Source organism: Sus scrofa, chromosome 7, assembly GCF_000003025.6.
Source record: "Sus scrofa isolate TJ Tabasco breed Duroc chromosome 7, Sscrofa11.1, whole genome shotgun sequence".
In the NCBI taxonomy this organism is placed as follows: domain Eukaryota; kingdom Metazoa; phylum Chordata; class Mammalia; order Artiodactyla; family Suidae; genus Sus; species Sus scrofa.
This window is the reverse complement of record NC_010449.5, coordinates 76,120,330-76,139,783: the sequence shown is the minus strand read 5'-3', so window position 1 is coordinate 76,139,783 and position 19,454 is coordinate 76,120,330. Positions and strand designations below refer to the sequence as shown.

Sequence of the window (19,454 nt, the reverse complement as noted above, 5' to 3'; positions counted from 1 at the left end):
CCGCCCAGGGAGGAGAGTTTCCTAGAGGAAGAAAACCACCAGTGGTCAAATGTGACAGGAGGAGAGGCCAGTGCCTTTGCTGCAGCAGAAGTGTAAAGATGATGATGGCAGGACCTCCTCCTCCATGAGGGGAGCCATACACACCACGAGCTTCCCTCCCCACAACTCAGCCAGTTCCAGCAGCCCAACCCATCTGTGTGTTCCCTTCAGACGCCTACAGGAAAGAGCTCAGAACAGACGGAAGCTGAAGCCCAACTCCCGCCAGACTTGGGAGATGGGGTCTTTTCTGAAAGCCTGGACACTCACTTCCCTCCCTCCAATCAAGGCAAAGTAGGGCCAGGCTGCCGATCTGCGCTGGCATAAGAGGCCAGCCAAAGAAGCCCAGGACTGAGCTGCCTGGGCCAGGGAAGGTCTTCAATGCCCCCATGCTCATCTTAAACACTGCAATTTCATCTTGGGTTCTGTGCTCCCTTGTCAGCGCAGCCCCTGACCAACCTCTACTAACGCTATGCCCCCTGGCCCACCAAGCCTCATTTGTGCAGGCATACAGTGGTCTTTACCTTGAGAGGACAGAGGTGAGGCCAGGCCTGTCTTAGAAGGCCTCCCTCTGTCTTGGGCCTCTGCTCACAATGGGGCCCTTCTGCCCTGTGGCACCTAACCCTCTCCAGAGAAACTGGAGCAGGGCTCTCCTCTTCTGAAAGGCTGCCAGTCCTCTGGGTTAAACCCTCACTCCCAGAAAGTCCACCTGTACATACATCCTTTTTTTAATCTAACATAATTCCAATCCACATCATTGTAAGAAAAATTTCCCTGGATGTATTAATCTTTCATCCACAAATGCCTATTGTTCCACTCAAGTACTGCCATGTGCCACCACTGTGCTGGGCCCTATGGAGAAAACAAATACAGATAAGACACTATCCCTGCCCACAAGTAGCTTACAACTGAACTGGGGAGACAGGAAAACGTCGCAGCAGTGCTACTGTGGGCCAAAGCAGTAGCAAACTATTCCACATTCTGACTATCCAACTGCAAGCTACATCGTGCACTAAGAAGTCTGAATGGAAGAAACAGAAAATTTAGAAGATACACTCTAGGAAATGAGTCCTTAAGTCTATATATGTAGGCTATAGATAGATGGGGGAAAGAAGGTCAAAAGAAAGGCCTTGTGGTGAAACCACATGAGCAAATGTACAGGAGAAATGGTGGGCAGCCTCATGATGAGGTAAAAATCCTCCCTCCTATATAGAAGGCAGGAACATCGGGGGGGGGGGTAGGTGATGGTGAAGCCCAGCCATCAAGGGGCCCCCAAACTAGACAAGAGCATCCTGCTTCTTGGATAAAGCAGATCCTCCTTTATCTCTTGGTGGCTCTCTGATGGATAATACAAGGAATTTGGATCTTAATGTCATGCCTCCACAGCTTGTAAACTCAAAGTGTGAATACAAAGTCAATGGGGCCTTGGAGAATTCCCACGGTGGCTCAGTGGGTTAGGGACCTGATGTTGTCTCCAAGAGGATGTGAATCAATCCTTGGCCTCATTCAGTGGGTTAGGGATCCTGTTGCAGTGTAAGTCACAAATGTGGCTTGTATCCAGTGTTGCCATGGCTGTGGCAGAAGCCTCAGCTATGGCTCCAATTTGACCCCTGTCCTGGGAACTTTCAAGAAAAACAAAGCCAATGGGGCCTTCAAGCCTTAAAGCTAGCACTTGGCCCACTATTTCCTGAGTGGAAGTCAACAGAGGGTTACTCTTAACCTCCCTTGTCTTTTTGAGTCGCAGCTCTCCTAATTATAAAATGAAGATAAATAATACCAACATTGCAGGATACTTATGAGGACTAGATAAAATGCCAATATTTTTGTAATTATACAAATGAGCAGTGGAAATAGTGCTTTTTTTTTTTTAACCTGTGTCTGGTGCCTTAACTAGGCAGCTTGCTAACCTCTCAAAGCACAGCACCACTCTGCTTTTTTTTTTTTTTTAGGGCCACACCCACCGCCTAAAGAAGTTCCCAGGCTAGGGGTCGAATTAGAGCTACAGCTGCCGGCCTACACCACAGCCACAGCAACTTGGGACCTGAGCCGGGTCTGTGACCTACACCACGGCTCAAGGCAATGCTGGATCCCCAACCCACTGAGAAAAGGCAGGGGATGGAATCTGTGTCCTCATGGATACTACTTGGCTTCGTTTCTGCTGCGCCACAATAGGAACTCCCAACACAGCACCACTCTGGAGATACAAATTTAACTGTGGGCCACAAGGTCCAACATGCCTCCCACTGGACTCACAGGTAACCAATTATTGGATTTCTTGTTTGAGGAGTATTGGGGAAAGATTGGTAGCTGAAGGCTAAGAATGGTATTATACTACAGTTTCCCATTTTTTGTTCAAATTTAGGCAGAGGACTTGTGCTGATTTAAAATACATATTCTGGGAGTTCCTGCTGTGGCATAGCAGGTTAAGGATCTGGCGGTGTCTTTGCAGGGACATGGGCTTGATCCCCGGCCCAGTGCAGTGGGTTAAGGATCCGACGTTGCCATAACTGTGGTGTAGGTCCCAGCTGCGACTCAAATTTGATCCCTGGCCTGAGAACTTCCATATGTCATTGGTGTAGCCCAAAAAGAAAAAAATAACAATTAAATATTTCTTCGGAAAGGAAATTGCCAGAGTAGGTAGAGCTAAGCTCTGGAGACCAACAAAAGCAATAGTATAGGAATGCTTGGGGGAGGTTAGGTGGAATGTTTGCAAAGGGCTGTAACACAGAATGCTCTGGGGTTTTCCCCAACCAGATCAAGCAAAGAGCACTAGGTATCCTTTTTTTTTTTTTTTTTTAACTTTTTAGGGCCTCACCCACAGCATATGGAAGTTCTTAGGCCAGGAGTCAAATCCGAGCTGCAGCTGCTGGCCTACACCACAGCTCATGGCAACACCAGTTCCTTAACGCACCGAGCAGGGCCAGGGATCGAACCTGCATCCTCATGGATACTAGTCAGATTCGTTTCCACTGAGCCTCGACAGGAACTCCAGGGCACTAGATATCTTGAAGATAACTAAGGGGCTCACCTTAATTTTCCAAAGTCATCTGGTTGTAACTTGATTATAGAGTTTCAGCATAAAAAGAGTTTGAGCCAGTGGATTTCTTTTCCTGAAAGCTAGGCTGATTGCATGAGACTCAGGACCTTGTGAGCCTGGGGCCCAGGAAAAATTATGGTTTATTTTCACCATTGCCCTGACATCAATCTCCCCACCCCACCTCCCAAAAATCTCTGATCATTCTCTGAAGTTGGGGAGGAGAATGGGGTTAGGTAGAAAATCAAGTGTGTAGGCATCCAGAGGAATGGGAATAATGATGACAGAAGTAATGACAAGCTAACAAGTTCTAAGCCCTCTAGAGGTGAGGAGTCTGAGATAGAGAAGTTAACACCCAAGCTTACTCAGCTAGTTTGTAGAAGAGTGATCTGAACCATGTGGTGTTGATGCAGAGTGTGATTTTCCTGCTACAGGGTGGAGGTCCCCTGGCTTGGTTGGGCCCAGGAGGTGAGGAGGTTCATCCTCAGCACCACTCTTTTTTTTTTTTTGGTGGTGGTGGGGCTGTGCCCCCAGGATGCAGAAGTTCCTAGGCCAAGGATCAAACCCAAGCCACAGCAGTGACAATGCCAAATCTTTACTGCTAGGCCATCAGGAAACAAGCTCCTCAGAACAGCTCATTCTAAACAAGAAGGCTTCAGGATGCTTTAAAGCTGAGCTCCCATCCTTTCTGGAATATTGGTAACAGTCTGACAAGTCTCTGATTTCCAAGGTCATTGTTTCCCTTTCTCCACAATCCAGCACTGACTGGCTCCTTCCCCAATCTTTAGGCACCTCATGCACCCACTGCCCTCAAAAATAACTGCTTAATGGCTCTCCAGTAACTCCAGCCAACTCCTTAAGGGCTATTGAGAGCAGATCATCTGGGAGAGATAGCAGAACTCATCCAATTTTTAAAAGTGATCTTGTGATCTGTTCTTTCCTTCGCCTCCATCTATCTCCATGATCTAAGTTGATTGGTCTGCTTCACCTCACCGAGATCTCTCAACTAAGTACACATTTTGAGAGCAATTGGTTTTGGATACAGGGTGCAAAAATGGGGGTGGGGGCGGGTATTTGAAGCCAGAAGATTCAGACACACAACTTCTCAGAGCAGAATTCCTTTCTTGCATCCATCTCATGACTACTGAGTTCACCTGGTTGCCATGGAAACATCAGTCTCTGGTGGTGGCAGCAGCACTTTAGACAGTATCCCAGGCTACCATGGTTAACACCAAAAAGAGTAAAGCTGCCTCCTCTCTTGGAGGGGTGGAGAAATGGACAAGGCTCCCAGGAAAAGCAGGCTAGAAAGGAAAACCTCTGAAAAGCTTGGCTCTGACTTGAACAGAGATTTCAACTCAATACATAGTAAATATGTGTGAAGCAAAGCAATAAAGAAAAAGACACATCTATGGCTGGTTTCATCAAGCTATAACCATCTAATCACAGAGTTTACAAAGAACTGTAAATAAAATCAGAATAAGACCTATAATAGAACCAAGAATACTGAAAAGGAAAATTAACTCCAACAAGGAAATCATCAGAGTCTTAACACATTTTGACTAGCAAAAGAGGGGCAGGAAGAGAGAACAAGATGAGTGGACATGGAAATAGAAAAATTCAGGATATACTGAGAACTAAGGCTATCGAGACAGAAAAAGTGACACTTCCCCATGATGCCAAGGCCTTGGCTTCCACAGTGCTGCTGAGAGGTAGTTTATTTATTTATTTGTTTGTTTTTTTGTCATTTCTTGGGCTGCTCCCGCAGCATATAGAGGTTCCCAGGATAGGGGTCGAATCGGAGCTGTAGCCGCTGGCCTACACCAGAGCCACAGCAATGCGGGATCCGAGACGAGTCTGCAACCTATACCACGGCTCATGGCAACGCCGGATCCTTAACCCACTGAGCAAGGCCAGGGATCGAACCCACAACCTCAGGGTTCCTAGTCAGATTTGTTAACCACTGAGCCACGACAGGAATTCCGAGAGGCAGTTTAATATGAAGATTAAGGGATCTGAAGCTAGACTGCCTGGACTGGAAACCCATACTTGCTAAATGCATAATTGGGGAACAAGTTATTTAACCTCATTTACAAAGTAAAGATAATAAAAGAATCTACTTCAGAGGGTCATTGTCAGGATTAAATGATTCCATCCATTTCAAATGATTAGAACAATGCCTAACCCACATAAATCCTGCATAAATATAAATTCTCATTATTCATCGTTAACCACCTCCTACCACCTCACAGGATAGCCTCTTCTCACTGTCCAAGTTAATACTCTGATTCACATCAGACTCTTTCCTGGTGAAAGAAAAGAGGGGCTGTGACAGAAGCCCTCCCTTCAAGTTTCCCTTCCTCATAAGCACTGAAAAACGTCCGTAGGTCAAATCCCTACCTATGAACCTTCTACTCAGAGCTCACATCTAAGGGTTTGTTGGAGCCGAAGAAAGATGTAGGCAGAGTCCCAGTGTCAAGATCACAACAGTTTAAAGAATAGGGAGGAAATGCCACTGTCTTAGAGAAGACAGAGATTATAAACCAAAGGTCAGGTGAAAATCCCACTTAAGGAGGTTCCAGTATGGTGCAGTGGATTAAGGATTCAGCATTGCTGCAGGCTGCAATTTAGGTGCCAGTCTCCTGGCCTGAGAACTTCCACATGCAGCGGTTGCAGCCAAACAAAAGTAGAAGAAAAATCCTATTTAGAATTGAGGACAGTAGGGGAAATTCTAAAGGATCTGGTTAAGTCTCACCTCTACTCCCTCCTCAGCCAGGCACGAGATTGAGGAAGGCTTCTTTCTTTACATAGGCTGAGCCCAGGGACTGTTTACTGCCCCCTTCTCTCTCCACTCCAACCACCCTCCTATAAAGGGATGAGTAACAAGAAGGCACTGAGTCACATGCAGTGACATGGGCTGTCACACACTAGACTCGTCACCTTATATGGGTTAAGACTAGAGAGCAGAAGTTGTCTTAGACGTTCCCTTACTTCCCCCTTGTCTCTCTCCCAGCAAAATGCTATGAGAGGAACTAAGAACAGGCAGCAAGGAAGAACCAAGATGGGAGAACCCAACATGCAGGAAGGCCAAAGTAGCTAGGGATGGGGATACAAGGAAACTGACCAGTAATGGGGACCCATCTGAGGGAAGGATGCAAGGCCTGTGGGTATTTATAGTGTGGAGTTCAAGATGGCCATGAGTAGGTTCAGGATGATGAAAACAATGGTCTGCACTGAGCTCAGGATGCATTAGCAGCTGAGAATCAATAACCACAGAGGGACTGGGCCGCAGCCAGCAGCTCCTACCTAAACATAATGTACCCTTTCCCCTCCCCCAGGGCCAGAGAGCAAATTAGGCTAGGGAAGGGGTAGGAGTGACAGCGAGTAAGACTGCAGCAGCTTAGAAGGTTCAGGAGTTGGTCCAAAGTTCCAGTGTCTTTTTTTCTTTTTGGCCTCGCCTATGGCATGTGGAAATTCCCAGGCCAGGGATTGAACCCTATCACAGTTGACCACAGCAGTGACAACAGATCCTTAACCCACCACACCATCAGGGGACTCCCCCAGTGGCCTTTCATGCCACAAGTAAGTTTCAAGTACTTGAGTGTAAAAATCAATCTCAGAAGCTAACATCACTTAAAAACCATCCCCCTGCTTAGAAACCTAAACTGACAAATTAAAACCTAACAGCAATTATCCATATTTTTAGCATGACAATAAAGTCTTAACATCCTGTTGCCATAGAGACCAGTAAAAAATGGAAGCCTTGTCCCTGAACCTCAGACCTTCTCTCAATTGGTCCCTACTTGGATGAGCCAGGCTCTGTGATGGCCCCTTACTCTAAACCTCACAAAGCAGGCAAAGGAAGGTGTACCTTACCTTTGGCAGCACCATGCCTGGAATATTCTGCTCCCTGGAATTCATCAATCGGTCCCAGGCAGGAACATACAGAGAGCAAGAGTTGAGGGTGCTGAGAGCAGGAAAACTGCAGATAGAAGGCCTGGGGAGGAATTTTGTATAATGCCCAAACCCCTCTGGATGTTAGACTGGATCTCTACCACAAAGCACGCAAAGGTGGTATGGAGATTAACAGGATAAGAATGTGAGCTTAGGAGGCTCTTAAACTCCTCAAGATCACACAACTAGATCTGCACCTAAAAAAAGGTGCAGAACATGCTACTGTCACACTGCCATCTGGTGGAAAGACAAGATCTGTCCCCAGGCACTGAGATGAGCCTGGAAGGCTGTCCGATGGGCAGGTAGGTTTGGAGACAGTTAAAAAGATGGACAAAAAAAATGTATACATGTATAAGTGGGTCACCATGCTGTATAGCAGAAAACTGACAGAGCACTGTAAACCAGCTATAATGGAAAAAAATAAAAATCATTATATACATAAAGAAAAAAAAAGATGAAAAGACAAAGAAAAAAAAAAAAAAAAGATGGACAGAGGAGACAATGGGACATAAAGACCATGGGAACATAAAGCAGATACAGATGAGGTGTGCACCTTTTGTCTGTTTTTCTTTCTATAGATCAGATAAAATTAAAATTAAGGAAAGAAAACGCAATGGCATTACAAATGTTTTATATCCCTAGAACCATTTGAGGTTTTGGCTCAGGAGAAGTGAACATTAGACAGACACACCAACAACTGAGACCACACATATGGGCAGCAGCTGGCACAACAGTGAGACTTGCCTTTTGTACAAAGTTTATATATATATATATATTTATGTACACAGACACAGGGTATAAAATCCAGTGAGAAGTGAAAAGGGCTCACGTGTGCCCAGCTAGGGGACAGGAGTGGCTTTAACAGCTGGGCTTGAGCCCACAATCTCCAGAGGCACATGGAAGTGGTGGAGAGAAGCAGCCTCCAGTCTATCCTCCCACCCTGGGCCAAAAGGAAGGACAACTACACAAAGGAAGGTGGAAGATACTGGAAAGGCACCTCACCTTTCACTCAGCTCCTGAATGCCCCTAAGACATCCAAACCAGCTGGCAGGACAGATCATTCCCACACATCCCAGCAAGATGCTAAGCCCCCAGTAGCAGCTCTGGCCCCAAGCCAAGGTCTAAGGCAGGCTGCCCAACGGACACGTCTACACTAGACTTCAAGGCCCGTCAGCACCTTTGAGGTTCACCCCCTCAAAGTCCAAAGCCCTCAGAGACCAGAGGTCTTAAGGGTTTTCTGTGACAGAATGTAGGGTAAAGGTATAGGAAGAGAGCAGTTAGTTCCTTCAGTTAATGCCCTATGGCCTTCCCAACGGGGGAGGAATCAAGGAATCACTAAGGTGGCTAGAAAGCACAATGAAGGACATCCCAGGAGATGATAAATACAGAGAAACAGATGTTCAACCCCAAGTGTAGACTCTGTTCTCTTCAAACAGCAGCTTTCCTCAGCAGAGTCCATTCCCAGTGGGGCCATGGGCAGGAGCTCTTCTTGGTGTCTAAGGGGGGGCCCCAGTTCCCCCACCATCAATGTTCATGCCCTCAGGATGGCTTGGTCCACAAAATGGATAGAAGGAGACGTGGAAGGGTAGATGTGGAGAAGGGAGTAGCAGGACCCAGAGGCACAGCGAGGGATCGGACCTCGCCACTGGTTTACCTGTGACAAGGAGAAAATGTCAACCACAAGCCAAAGGAAAGAATAAGTACAAACACTAAAACAAGCTGGGCCCTAAGACTCACATGGTCTGGGGGGTAAAAAGGCTGGAAAGCTGGAAGCATTGGGAGGCGATTGCCTGGGAGGCCAGGTTCAGGGCCGGACTCAGAGCTGGAATAAAGAGAGGCATAGGCAGTTAGCTCGGAGCAGTACTACCTTCCAGGCCCAATCCTTCTCTCCCTTTCCCAAGTCTAAGTCTACCAGTCAGAGCTGCTGGGTTCAGGGCCCCCAAAGGAACTGCTCCATTCAGCTGCAAGGCAGCAGCTTGGGCAGCGGCAGCGGCAGCAGTGGTTGGCAGCTGGATTCCAGAGCCTAAAAGGGCAAGAAAAGGTGGGGTTAAGTCTCAACCCACAATGTAAAATTCATGTTTTTTTGTGTTTTTTTTTTTTTTTGCTTTTTTCTAGGGCTGCTCCTGTGGCATATGGAGGTCCCCAGGCTAGGGGCCTAATTGGAGTTGTAGCTGCTGGCCTAAACCACAGCCACCGCAACACCAGATCTGAGCCGCGTCTGCAACCTACACCATGGCTCACGGCAACGCCGGATCCTTAACCCACTGAGCAAGGCCAGGGATCGAACCCACAACCTCATGGTTCCTAGTCGGATTCCTTAACCATTGAGCCATGACGGGAACTCCTAAAATTCATGTTCTTCACTCTGCAGAGAAACCCTACCTTCTGCCAACTTGGCCATGAGCTGCAGACGTCCACCTGCTGATCCCAGGTCCAGCTCCTGGTCTCCATCAGGAAAGGTGATGTCTGTGCTGCCATCCAGCCGCTCAGTCACATGGCCAATCCTCATAGGTCGACCAGCAAGCTCAAAGCCATTCAACTGTTCCAGAGCCCGTCGGGCACACTCAGAGTCAGAGAACTACAAGAAACCCAGGCCATTATCAGGTACCTCCTGGCCACAGACACCCTCTTAAAGCCCCAGTAACACTCCCTAGTCCTACTATCCCAGAAAAATCACATGCTCACTGTGGCTTAAACTTTCCTTTCGCAGGGAATGTCATCTAAGATCCCCATCCCCTCAAATGGTTCTCTGAAAAGAACCTTTCCCAGCTGACTCAAGGGCAATCACTTTTCAATCTTCCAGCTCCACTGAGAACCTAAGAATGCATTATCTGTAGGGAGCCTAGCCCTTCAGGCTGTTTTACAAAGGGGCATATCAAATGGAAGTAAGACAGACTGAGATCCAAGGCTCTTGAGCTTTTGTTTCAGCCCTTGGGGCTAATAGGCAGCAGTCCTCATTCTAGAACTAGGAATGTGGAACTTAAGAGTTCACCCTCAGGAGGACACACACTACACCCCCAACTCCACCCCACCCCAACACTGCTGACTCTGACCTGCTGGCCAGAGGCCTCTACTCTCTTACTCTCCAGTCCCTTTCAGGCATCAGCAGCAGCCTGGCATAAAGAGGATTCCCAGTCTGCTGTTTATGTGTCAAAGGTGTTAACCTAAAAGGCAGCAACACAAGGGCAAAAAGGCCCCACAGGAGTCTTTCTGAGTCTGAGACACACATGGAGCTAGAAAAAGTACTTGCCACCAGGAACACCACAGCTGGCTTTATTTACTCTGATATTACCTGCCCTAGGGCTGGCACGTGGTATTGACAGTTCCTATACAGGTGGTGTAAGGTGGCTTGCTTTACCGGATACTTCTGAGATGAGCAATTCCCACGGTAGAACACAACCTACCTCCCCTCTGCCCTGCAGGCAACTGTGGGGGTGTGTGCTGCCTGGATTGAGCCCAGAAAATATCAGCTTCTATCAGACTTTGTGGCTGGCAGCCAGTCCTCAGCCTGGAGTCACATGGGGCTGGAAGAACCAGTTAATGGGAATTGGAAACAATTTTGTTGGAGTGTCAGGAAAAGGTGAGACTTGCCCACTATTAGGTGGCCTCACTATTTTCCCTATAATCGTATTTAAATACAAAGGTATTTCTCAGTTGAAGAAACTGCTTCAAAAAGGGTAGCACCAGACCTCAGTATGTAACTTCTTACTCCCACCCGATCATTAAGATATACCAATTCTATAAAGCAGGTCTATAAAAGCCCGTATCTAACCTCCCTCATGCCCCCAACCTCTTAGCTGCGGCCTGGAACAGTTACTATTACCCAAAGAGCAAGCTGTAGCACCAGGGAAGCTGGTTGAACTCCTGGACACCCCACACCAGTGCCACTGACAGAGTGTAGGAGCAAAGCCAAGATCTCAAGCAATGCACTCATCTCAAGGGGCAGAAGGCTAGTCCAAGCTTCAGGCACCAAGGTTTATGGGTCACTTAGACAGTTCCTATGGGAGGAGGATGAAGCTAAGCTGCAAAATCAGACAAGTGGATAAACCCAACCTAAAATTAAAAAGTTAAAGACTAGAGACTCACCGTGATAAAACCATAACCTTTAGAGCGGCCTGTATCTGAGTCCTTCATTAGGACAATATTATCGATCTGCAAAACAGGGAGAAATAATTAATAATCTTTTGGTTAACCCCTACCTCTGATCTTTCCTGAGACTGTTCTAAATACCTCTAATTTTCTAGCCAACCCATTACACCTCTCCAAACTGTTTACACAGGAGACAAAGGCAATCTCTTTCCACAGCACTTTTTCTGACTCATCTTACTTAATCTGGACCCCGTTATTATTATTTTTGTCTTTTGTTTTAGGGCCGCATCCACTGCACATGGAGGCTCCCAGGCTAGGGGTCCAATCAGAGCTGTAGCCGCTGGCCCACACCACAGCCACAGCAAGGCCAAATCCTTAACCCACTGAGCAAGGCCAGGGATTGAACCCGCAACCTCATGGTTCCTAGTCGGATTCGCCAATCACTGAGCCACGATGGGAACTCCTGGACCCCATTATTTGATTTCATGGTGCCCATTTTGTCCCCTAAGCAGTGTGAATTCAGAGAAGGAGCCCAACTTTCCCAGCATAGACCCATACGGCCATTATGAAACATGCAGTGGGTTAATCAAGGTCAGATGAAATGAAGAGATACACTCCCCAGGCCTACTTTTCCCAGTTCCCTTTAGAGGACTTTCCTTCACTTTCTACTCACTTTGCCAAAGGGCTCAAAGATGCCACGGAGCATGTCCTCGGTGATATTGAAGTGCAGCGAGCCCACATAGAGGCGCATTGGTCCCCCAGTGCCCTTCTGCAGGTTGTTGGCCATGGCTGCCAGTCGGTTTTTCTCAGCCTGCAGGAGGAGAAAATGGTGGGTCACATCCCACACATACCACATTCAACTCCATCTTCTCAGGTCAGGTCTCAGCCTACTCACCTGTGAGGCCTGTACAATGATAGGCACTCCCAGCAGCCGCTGCCCGGTTAGCCCAATGGCCAGTGGCACAGACTGGATCTCACAGAATTCCACGTAGGCGATGCCCTTAGAACGACGTGAGTTCCGATCTGAGATGATACGTACGTCTCGAACCTATTGGGGCGATAAGGAAATTCTGAGTTGAGCATAAAGGGGGATAGAGAGAGGATGTACTTTTCAGAGAAAACTAAAGGTTACCTTGCCAACAGCAGAGAAAAAGTCCTCTAGGTCTCGGGGCCGAATGCGCGCAGCTAACTGCATACAGAACACTGTGCGGGCATCACGCTCCTCGGGACTCAGATTATCAACAGGCTCCCTAAAGAGTGAGTAAAATTTATTCAGACCTGCCCTCCCACTACTCGGGCATAGTTCTTCAGCTACCCTCAGGTACTACACGTTCCTGTGGTTTGGCTCAAACCGCTTTTTATTCATAATTAACAATCCCTAAAAGAGTGCTCATCATCAACTCACCTGACCGGGCTCTTCTCTCTGAAATGAGGACTCTTACTGTGTCCATACCTACGCCTAGGGAACAGAGAACAAAAACTGAAAACCGTGTCACCCAACTTTACTCACGTCGGCCTAGTGCTTGCTGGGTCTTCCACCATGCGAAGACTACAGCACCTCATCACATACATGAATTCTAGCATCACCCCTCCAGGACCTGGGGCTCCTGCCCATCACAATGGGTTATAAGCACCCTCAGGCAGGGAACGCAGTGCACTTGCTTTACCCAGATTAAGATACAAAGGGGAGCTTAAGAACAAAAGGTGATACCCAGTGGCAAGCGGTGGACTCCTGTAGTGCACACGATCCTCACGACGCCGGTCTCGACTTCGTGACTCACTGTGTCGACGATCCCAGCTGCGGCTGCGGTGACGACGCTGCCGATCTCGACTTCGGCTCCGACTGCCTCTCCGCCTGTGACGATCCCGGTCCCGGTCTCGACTACGACTATGGACAGAAATGACTGTTAGGTTCCTTAAAGAACAAGCCAACCTTCTCTGTCCTTTATCCTGTATCTCTCCCTGGTATCTTTCCATTTATAATTCTCGAAACCCAAGGGTCCCCAGAATAACTGACCTGTGTTTTCTATCCCTGCTTTTACTATGGCTCCGACTCCTCTTTTTCCTGTGAAAAAAAGTATAAATTCTCACTGCTGAGGTTTCACTATCTCTCCCAAGAGAAAGGAATAACAGCCAAGCCAGAGTGAAACAGAAAGCAATAAAAGACCAAAGCCTAGGAGTTCCCGTCGTGGCGCAGTGGTTAACGAATCCGACTAGGAACCATGAGGTTGCGGGTTCGGTCCCTGCCCTTGCTCAGTGGGTTAACGATCCGGCGTTGCCGTGGGCTGTGGTGTAGGTTGCAGATGAGGCTTGGCTCCCGCGTAGGCCGGAGGCTACAGCTCCGATTCGACCCCTAACCTGGGAACCTCCATATGCTGCGGGAGTGGCCCTAGAAATGGCAAAAAGACAAAAAGAAAAAAAAAAAAAAGACCTAAGCCTAGAAGACAATCTAGCAGTACGTCACAACAATGGCATGACACCAATTCACACACAGCCCCGAATGCTGTCAGGTATGTGAAATGGCCATCTCCCCCAAACAAAATCAAGCAAAAGGTGGTGTTCACAAATCAGAGGTTTTCGTGCTAATTTTTTTTTTTTTTTTTTGCTGCACATGGAAGCACATGTGGCACATGGAAGTCCCAAAGCCAGGAATCAAAACTGAGCCACAGCAGTGACAACACCAGATTCTTAACTTGCTGAGCCATGAAGGAACTCTCCTCTTGCTACTTTATTCAAAGGAAATACGCTGCTGCTAGGACTGATCCACAAATGTGCACTGGAAAGTGAACACTGGGAGATCATTAAACCAAGTCACCATTATTCCCATGATCCAGTGAAGCCATTACGAAAAGTCAGAAATCTTATGGGTAAACCACCTCACTGTTTTGGCTGTTTCTATCACAGACACAGTTGTTTCCCTTCCCCAAGTTGCCAACCCATCTTCCTCACACCACACTCACTTGCTTGCCTCCCCACTGGCGCTGCTCCCACTGGTACCACTGCCACTGTTGCTGGTGCTGCTGGTGCTATTGGTGGTGGTGTTAGGGCTCTCCTCGTTGATCTCTTTCCTCTGCTGCTCGTCCTGAGGGGTTCGCCAGAAAAATGACACAAGGTGCGAGGTGGCAGACACACAGAATCCATTGGGCAAAGAAAGAACAAAAGTGGACAAGGAAGAAAACTTATGAAATCAAAGCTTTCAATCATCTAAACAGTTTCTGTGCACCTGGATCTCCCTGCAAATGGAATGAAAAGAAGGGAAGTACCCAAAAAGAAGAGATCAGTGTGACAGATTTTGATGTTAACACTTCTGCTACTCAACATCTGTTCATTGACATCTATTTCCCAGGAGAGTGGGAAATTAGCTACATCTGACATACACAGTTTTTCTACTCTGTCACTGAGCCCTGTGAGCAAGGCACTCGTTCCCACCACAAAGGTATGTTGCCTGCTCCCAGGTTTTGGAGTCCTTTATGAAACCATGGCCTTTGAGTATTGGATTCCAGTAGAACTTACTAAAAGATTATGCTTTTTATGAATAGCCACTGTACCTAAATAAACAAACAGGAAAAAAAGATTCACAAAATGTTGAAACTGATGACCCACAACTGCTTTTTCTTACCACCCCAATTCCAAGAGTAAGGTGGGGAACATTACCTCCTCTTTTTTATAGGGAGCCTCCAGCATGGCCTCAATCACTATATCAAAGTCATCGGATGCCATTGTAGCAGATCTGAGGAGAGAACATCAATACATAAGAAGTTCACTTATATTCTTCCTCCCCTTCCAGCACATTCCCTCCCCACTCCAAGAAACAGACTTCAGGATACATAGTTCTGTTCCTTGAACTCCAGAGATCTTACCAGCTGTTGCTTACCCTAGGTTTATTTTTGCATCTTACAGATCTGAACTAGTTCTGCTTTGTGGCTTAGAAAGGTCAGGGGTCTAAAAGGAAAGTGAATATCGAGGCAGAGACAAAATACAATATAGACCCTGTCCTATGAAGAGAAAATGTTGGCACTCAAAATTACTATTCACCTTACAATGGACACTTAGCCTCCATTCTACTGTTCAAAACTCTGAATAAATAACTGATTTAAACTTAAATCAGCATGTATTTCCAAAAAAAGGTAAGAAGGCAAAAGTAAAAATTGGGAGCAAGACAAAGCAATACCAGAATAATGCAGATCTGCCCTAAGCTCTTCCCCACATGCCCCACCCAAACACCAAAAATGAGAGGATTTATCATTAGATATTTTCTGTATAATACCAACTCTGAGTTTAAGTAATTCAGAAAGACTCTGACTAAGACAGGCTTAACCAGTCCCACTTTGAAGATTTTTTGTCTAGGCAGGCAAGGTAAGACTTCTCATCTGCCTACCCCAAGCTTTGACATCTAGCAATCGTCTTTCCCAAGTCTGTCCACCATAGCTCTGTCAAATAAGAAAAACAGAAGACACCAAACAAATCAATAGAATAAATTATTCAAAAATTAACTAGCTTGCAATCATCAATGTACATAGCATGGATGAATCTCAAAATAATTATGCTAAGTGTACGAAAATATGTTTAAAGATATATATAGTATGATTATATTTACATAAAATTACAGGAATTTACATAAAATTCCATAAAATTTCTGTAGTGACAGAAAGCAGAAACTATATATCGCTGGTTACCTAGGAATAGGAAAAGGTGGGAAGGGGCCAGAAGGAAAGGATTACAAAAGGGCACTTTGGAAATTTTAGGGGCAATGGTTTCATGGGTGTTAGTTAACACATATTAAAACACATCAAAATCCATCAAACTGTATACTTTAATGTGTAGTTTTATTTCATGTGATTTATCTCTTAATAAAGCTGGAAAAAAATACACAAATCTGAAGAACTTCTATGTATGGAGGCTAATCATAATCAGACTTTCCACATCCAGAAGAGCTGTGTCTTCCTTAAAGCAGCTAATGCATCATCCAATCATGCTGTCTTGGTTGCCTTAGGCCACCCTATTTTGATGACTGAATGAGAGTAATCATATCTATCATTTTTCTATCTAATGTTGCTAGGCACTGTGCTAAACATGTTACAAAGATAAGATTCTTGACAAGAGCCAAACAATAAAACTGACTTGGAGCCAAATTCAAGGATTTTATTTTATTTCGGCCATGCCTGTGGCATGCAGAAGTTCCTGGATCAGGGATCAAACCCACACCACAGCAGTACACTGTAGTGATAATGCTGGACCCTTAATCTCTAAACCACCAGGGAACTCCCAAATTTAAGGATTAAAATGGAAAACAAACCAAAACCAAATAGGTGTGTCTAAAAACCAATGAACTCAATCTCTTATAACACCTTACATTTATTTAGCAATCAGTTGTAACATATGCTACAGAGACATACTGAATCTGATGCATAGATGAAAAAACTAAGGTTTAGAGCTCCCTTTGCAGCTTAAGAGTGTTAAGAACCCAACTAGTATCCACAAGGATGCAGGTTCAATCCATGGCCTCGCTCAGTGGGTTAAGGATCCAGTGTTGCCGCAAGCTGTGGTATCGGTCTCGGATGAGGCGCAGATCTGGTGCTGCTGTGTCTGTGGTGTAGGCCAGCAGCTGCAGCTCTGATTCGACCTCCAGCCTGAGATCTTCCATACGCCACAGGCTTGGCCCTCAAAGGACCAAAAAAACAAGAAACAAACTAAGGTTTTGTGAACTGCCCAGTCATATACCTCAAAAGGAGGAGCTGACCTTGATCAGAAATCTTCTGACTCTTGGAGTTCTTGTCATGGCTCAGTGGTTAACTAATCTGACTAGGAACCATGAGGTTGTGGGTTCGATCCCTGGCCTCACTCAGTGGGTTAAGGATCCGGCGTTGCCATGAGCCCTGGTATAGGTTGCAGACTCGTCTCGGATGCCGCGTTGCTGTGGCTCTGGTGTAGGCCAGTGGCTACAGCTCCCATTCGACCCCTAGCCTGGGAACCTCCACATGCCATGGGAGTGGCCCAAGAAATGGCAAAAAGACAAAAAAATAAATAAAAAGAAATCTTCTGACCCTTAGTCTAGGTTACCTCTCATGTAGTTTATAACTTAACCTCAAAAGAAACTTCAAAAAGAGAAGCACACAGCATACCAAGATATCTACTTTTAAATATATACTTATCTGGAGAATTAATGTTCTGATAGGTTTATCAAATGAATCAGTCCCATTAGTCACACCTTATTGTGTGGCTTACAGATATTCGGTAACAGTATATGCTTCAATATATCCGTAACCAGGCTGATTTTAATATATGCTACCCAGCCTATTGTGGGAAAATAGTTCTAAAAGTAAGTTTTTCATCTACTGACTGTTCCTTTCAGTCCTATTGGTTGGAATACAAATTTTCAAATCGTCGTAATGTTCTTCATTTTTTACAGTCTGCCTTTAACCCTCCAAATAAAATGCTTTCTGATTTCAAGAACTGCTCTTAACTGTTCAGTGGCTAGTAGAGAATAAGAATAACTTACCAAAAAGGAAAACCTTCAGATAAGTCAACAAGTGAACCCCTACCTATGGAATAAAGTTTTCAGACTTCAGAAACGAATGAATCTATTTAATCACACACATATATATAACACCAGCACACTTTGCAACTTGAAATCTCACTGGGTCTAATCTATCTTTCTAAATGTTCTAAAAATATTATGAGTTTTCTGGTTGGAAGTTTTCAAATTAAGTCCTAATTACTGGTCAAAGTCCATTCAATCCCATCCATTAAAACTTTGCTTTCCTCCAACCCTGCTCTGAAAAATTGCATTAGGGTTCCACAACCATGGCGCTGCATGGACCCTGTCATGCCACACAGTCAAGACCCACGTCAGCGCTTGGGTCCCACTGCTGCGGGGGCAAAGGAGAATGAAGAACCGCGGTTGGCCTGGATTGGGCATAATTCACCAAACGCTGAAGTTCCAGGGGTGATGGTAGCGCCATCTCCTGGGTCCGGTCACTGAGCTGGGCACAAGACAGCTTAATTAAGTACAGCAACAATGAAAAAGATAAAAACATTCCCCACGCTGTGTAACAAGCCAAGGCCACATTTCAAAACACGGACCTACAAGTAACCGACGGGCAGCATCTCTGCGAGGGCCGGTATCCTGATGCTGAAACCTCGTTTGTGGCCTCACTATATTCCTCTACCGCCGCCACGGAATGTGTGAGCAGTGACCAAACACGGAACGTGAAACTTCAGACACTGAGGAATAAATCTCAATTCCCTCATCTCTCTGAGTAGTGCCACTAGGGCCTGAAAACCGATCCCAAGTGTCCTCTGAGACTGTCCCTCCACAGTACGTGGGACTCTAAACATCAGCAATGTGGGAACCTGGAAAGGGATCAGTCACGGGGATCCTTGAAACAGTCTTTCATCGGTAGACACAGCCACGAGGCTGCCGATCCCTAATACAGTGCCAGTGGACAACAATTAAGTAGCGAACACTTCCAGATCAAAGAAAGCCAAAAAAAATTTATTTTAAAAGTTTGCCCCATTCTGCTCTTAACGCCATTTTCTGCCTCTGACGTAAGGGGGAGGGGCCGTGCGACAACGTCACGCATAGGTGACGTCGCGACGGGGGGACCGGTTTCGGGGTTTCTTACCAGTTCCGGGTCCCCGCAGGGGGACCCCGGTTCCTTCGGTTCCTCTGGGTGTGTCGGAGGGTGCTAAGTATGTCTCTCTTCCAGACACTCCGCAATAAAAGCACCACAGCAACCGGAGCTGCTCCACTTCCCGCAAAATGGCGGCAGCTCCACAGTCTTCCAGAACCTTCCCCGATCTGCGCAGGCGCGGAAACATTCAGGCGGCAGAACGAACCTCTCCGGTTTAGCGGCAACAGTCCAAAGTACAGATTTTCATTGGCTAAAATCCTAAGCAAGGGTGGAGCCAAGCTCAAAGGTCTCTTAGCAACCATCAAGTTCCCATTGATTGGCTAACCTTTCCAAGACTGGGGAAAAGCAGAAGCTTTAGACATCCGCCCATCGCTCTCATTGGTTAAATGGCTTGCGACAGGGCGGGGAAACCCGGCGCAGACGCGGCAAGGACTCGCCTGCCCAGCTCCCCCGCACTCCTGAAGCTAGGTCAACGCTGTGGGCGGAGCCAACGGGGAGGTACAGTGACGTCCTTGCCGGTCCCTATTCTATTTTGGCAAGACGGGGTCTCATTAAGCTTATCCAGGACGGCTTTATAGAGAGCAACTGCATTTGCTTCACGTGGGGAGGAATGCTGGGCTCCACATCCTCATTCTGTCTACATTCTCTCCTAGCCGCCGCCTTCTGTCCTCAGCGCTTGGACCTGATTAGTCGGTCAGATTAGTCTTCCA

General features: G+C 46.5%; 1 protein-coding gene across 17 annotated transcripts; it reads right to left on the bottom strand.

Moving 5' to 3' along the window:
* Nucleotides 7,636–19,059, bottom strand: RBM23 (RNA binding motif protein 23). Of its 17 annotated transcripts, XM_021099261.1 has the most exons (16): nt 18,736–18,898; nt 17,610–17,652; nt 15,489–15,540; nt 14,765–14,840; nt 14,071–14,192; nt 13,128–13,175; nt 12,822–12,998; nt 12,516–12,569; nt 12,243–12,360; nt 12,006–12,158; nt 11,784–11,921; nt 11,108–11,173; nt 9,404–9,599; nt 8,934–9,044; nt 8,759–8,843; nt 7,636–8,675 (listed from the first exon to the last, which is right to left on the bottom strand). In XM_021099261.1, the coding sequence occupies exons 4-16, from the start codon at nt 14,828–14,830 to the stop codon at nt 8,672–8,674; spliced, it is 1,338 nt and encodes a 445-aa protein (XP_020954920.1). In that variant the 5' UTR covers nt 14,831–14,840; nt 15,489–15,540; nt 17,610–17,652; nt 18,736–18,898; the 3' UTR covers nt 7,636–8,671. The 17 variants fall into 17 exon arrangements, 14 of the variants coding, with proteins under 14 accessions (XP_020954920.1, XP_020954909.1, XP_020954916.1 ...); XM_021099250.1 differs by lacking the exon at nt 17,610–17,652 and having other exon boundaries at nt 18,736–19,055; XM_021099257.1 differs by having other exon boundaries at nt 17,610–18,926.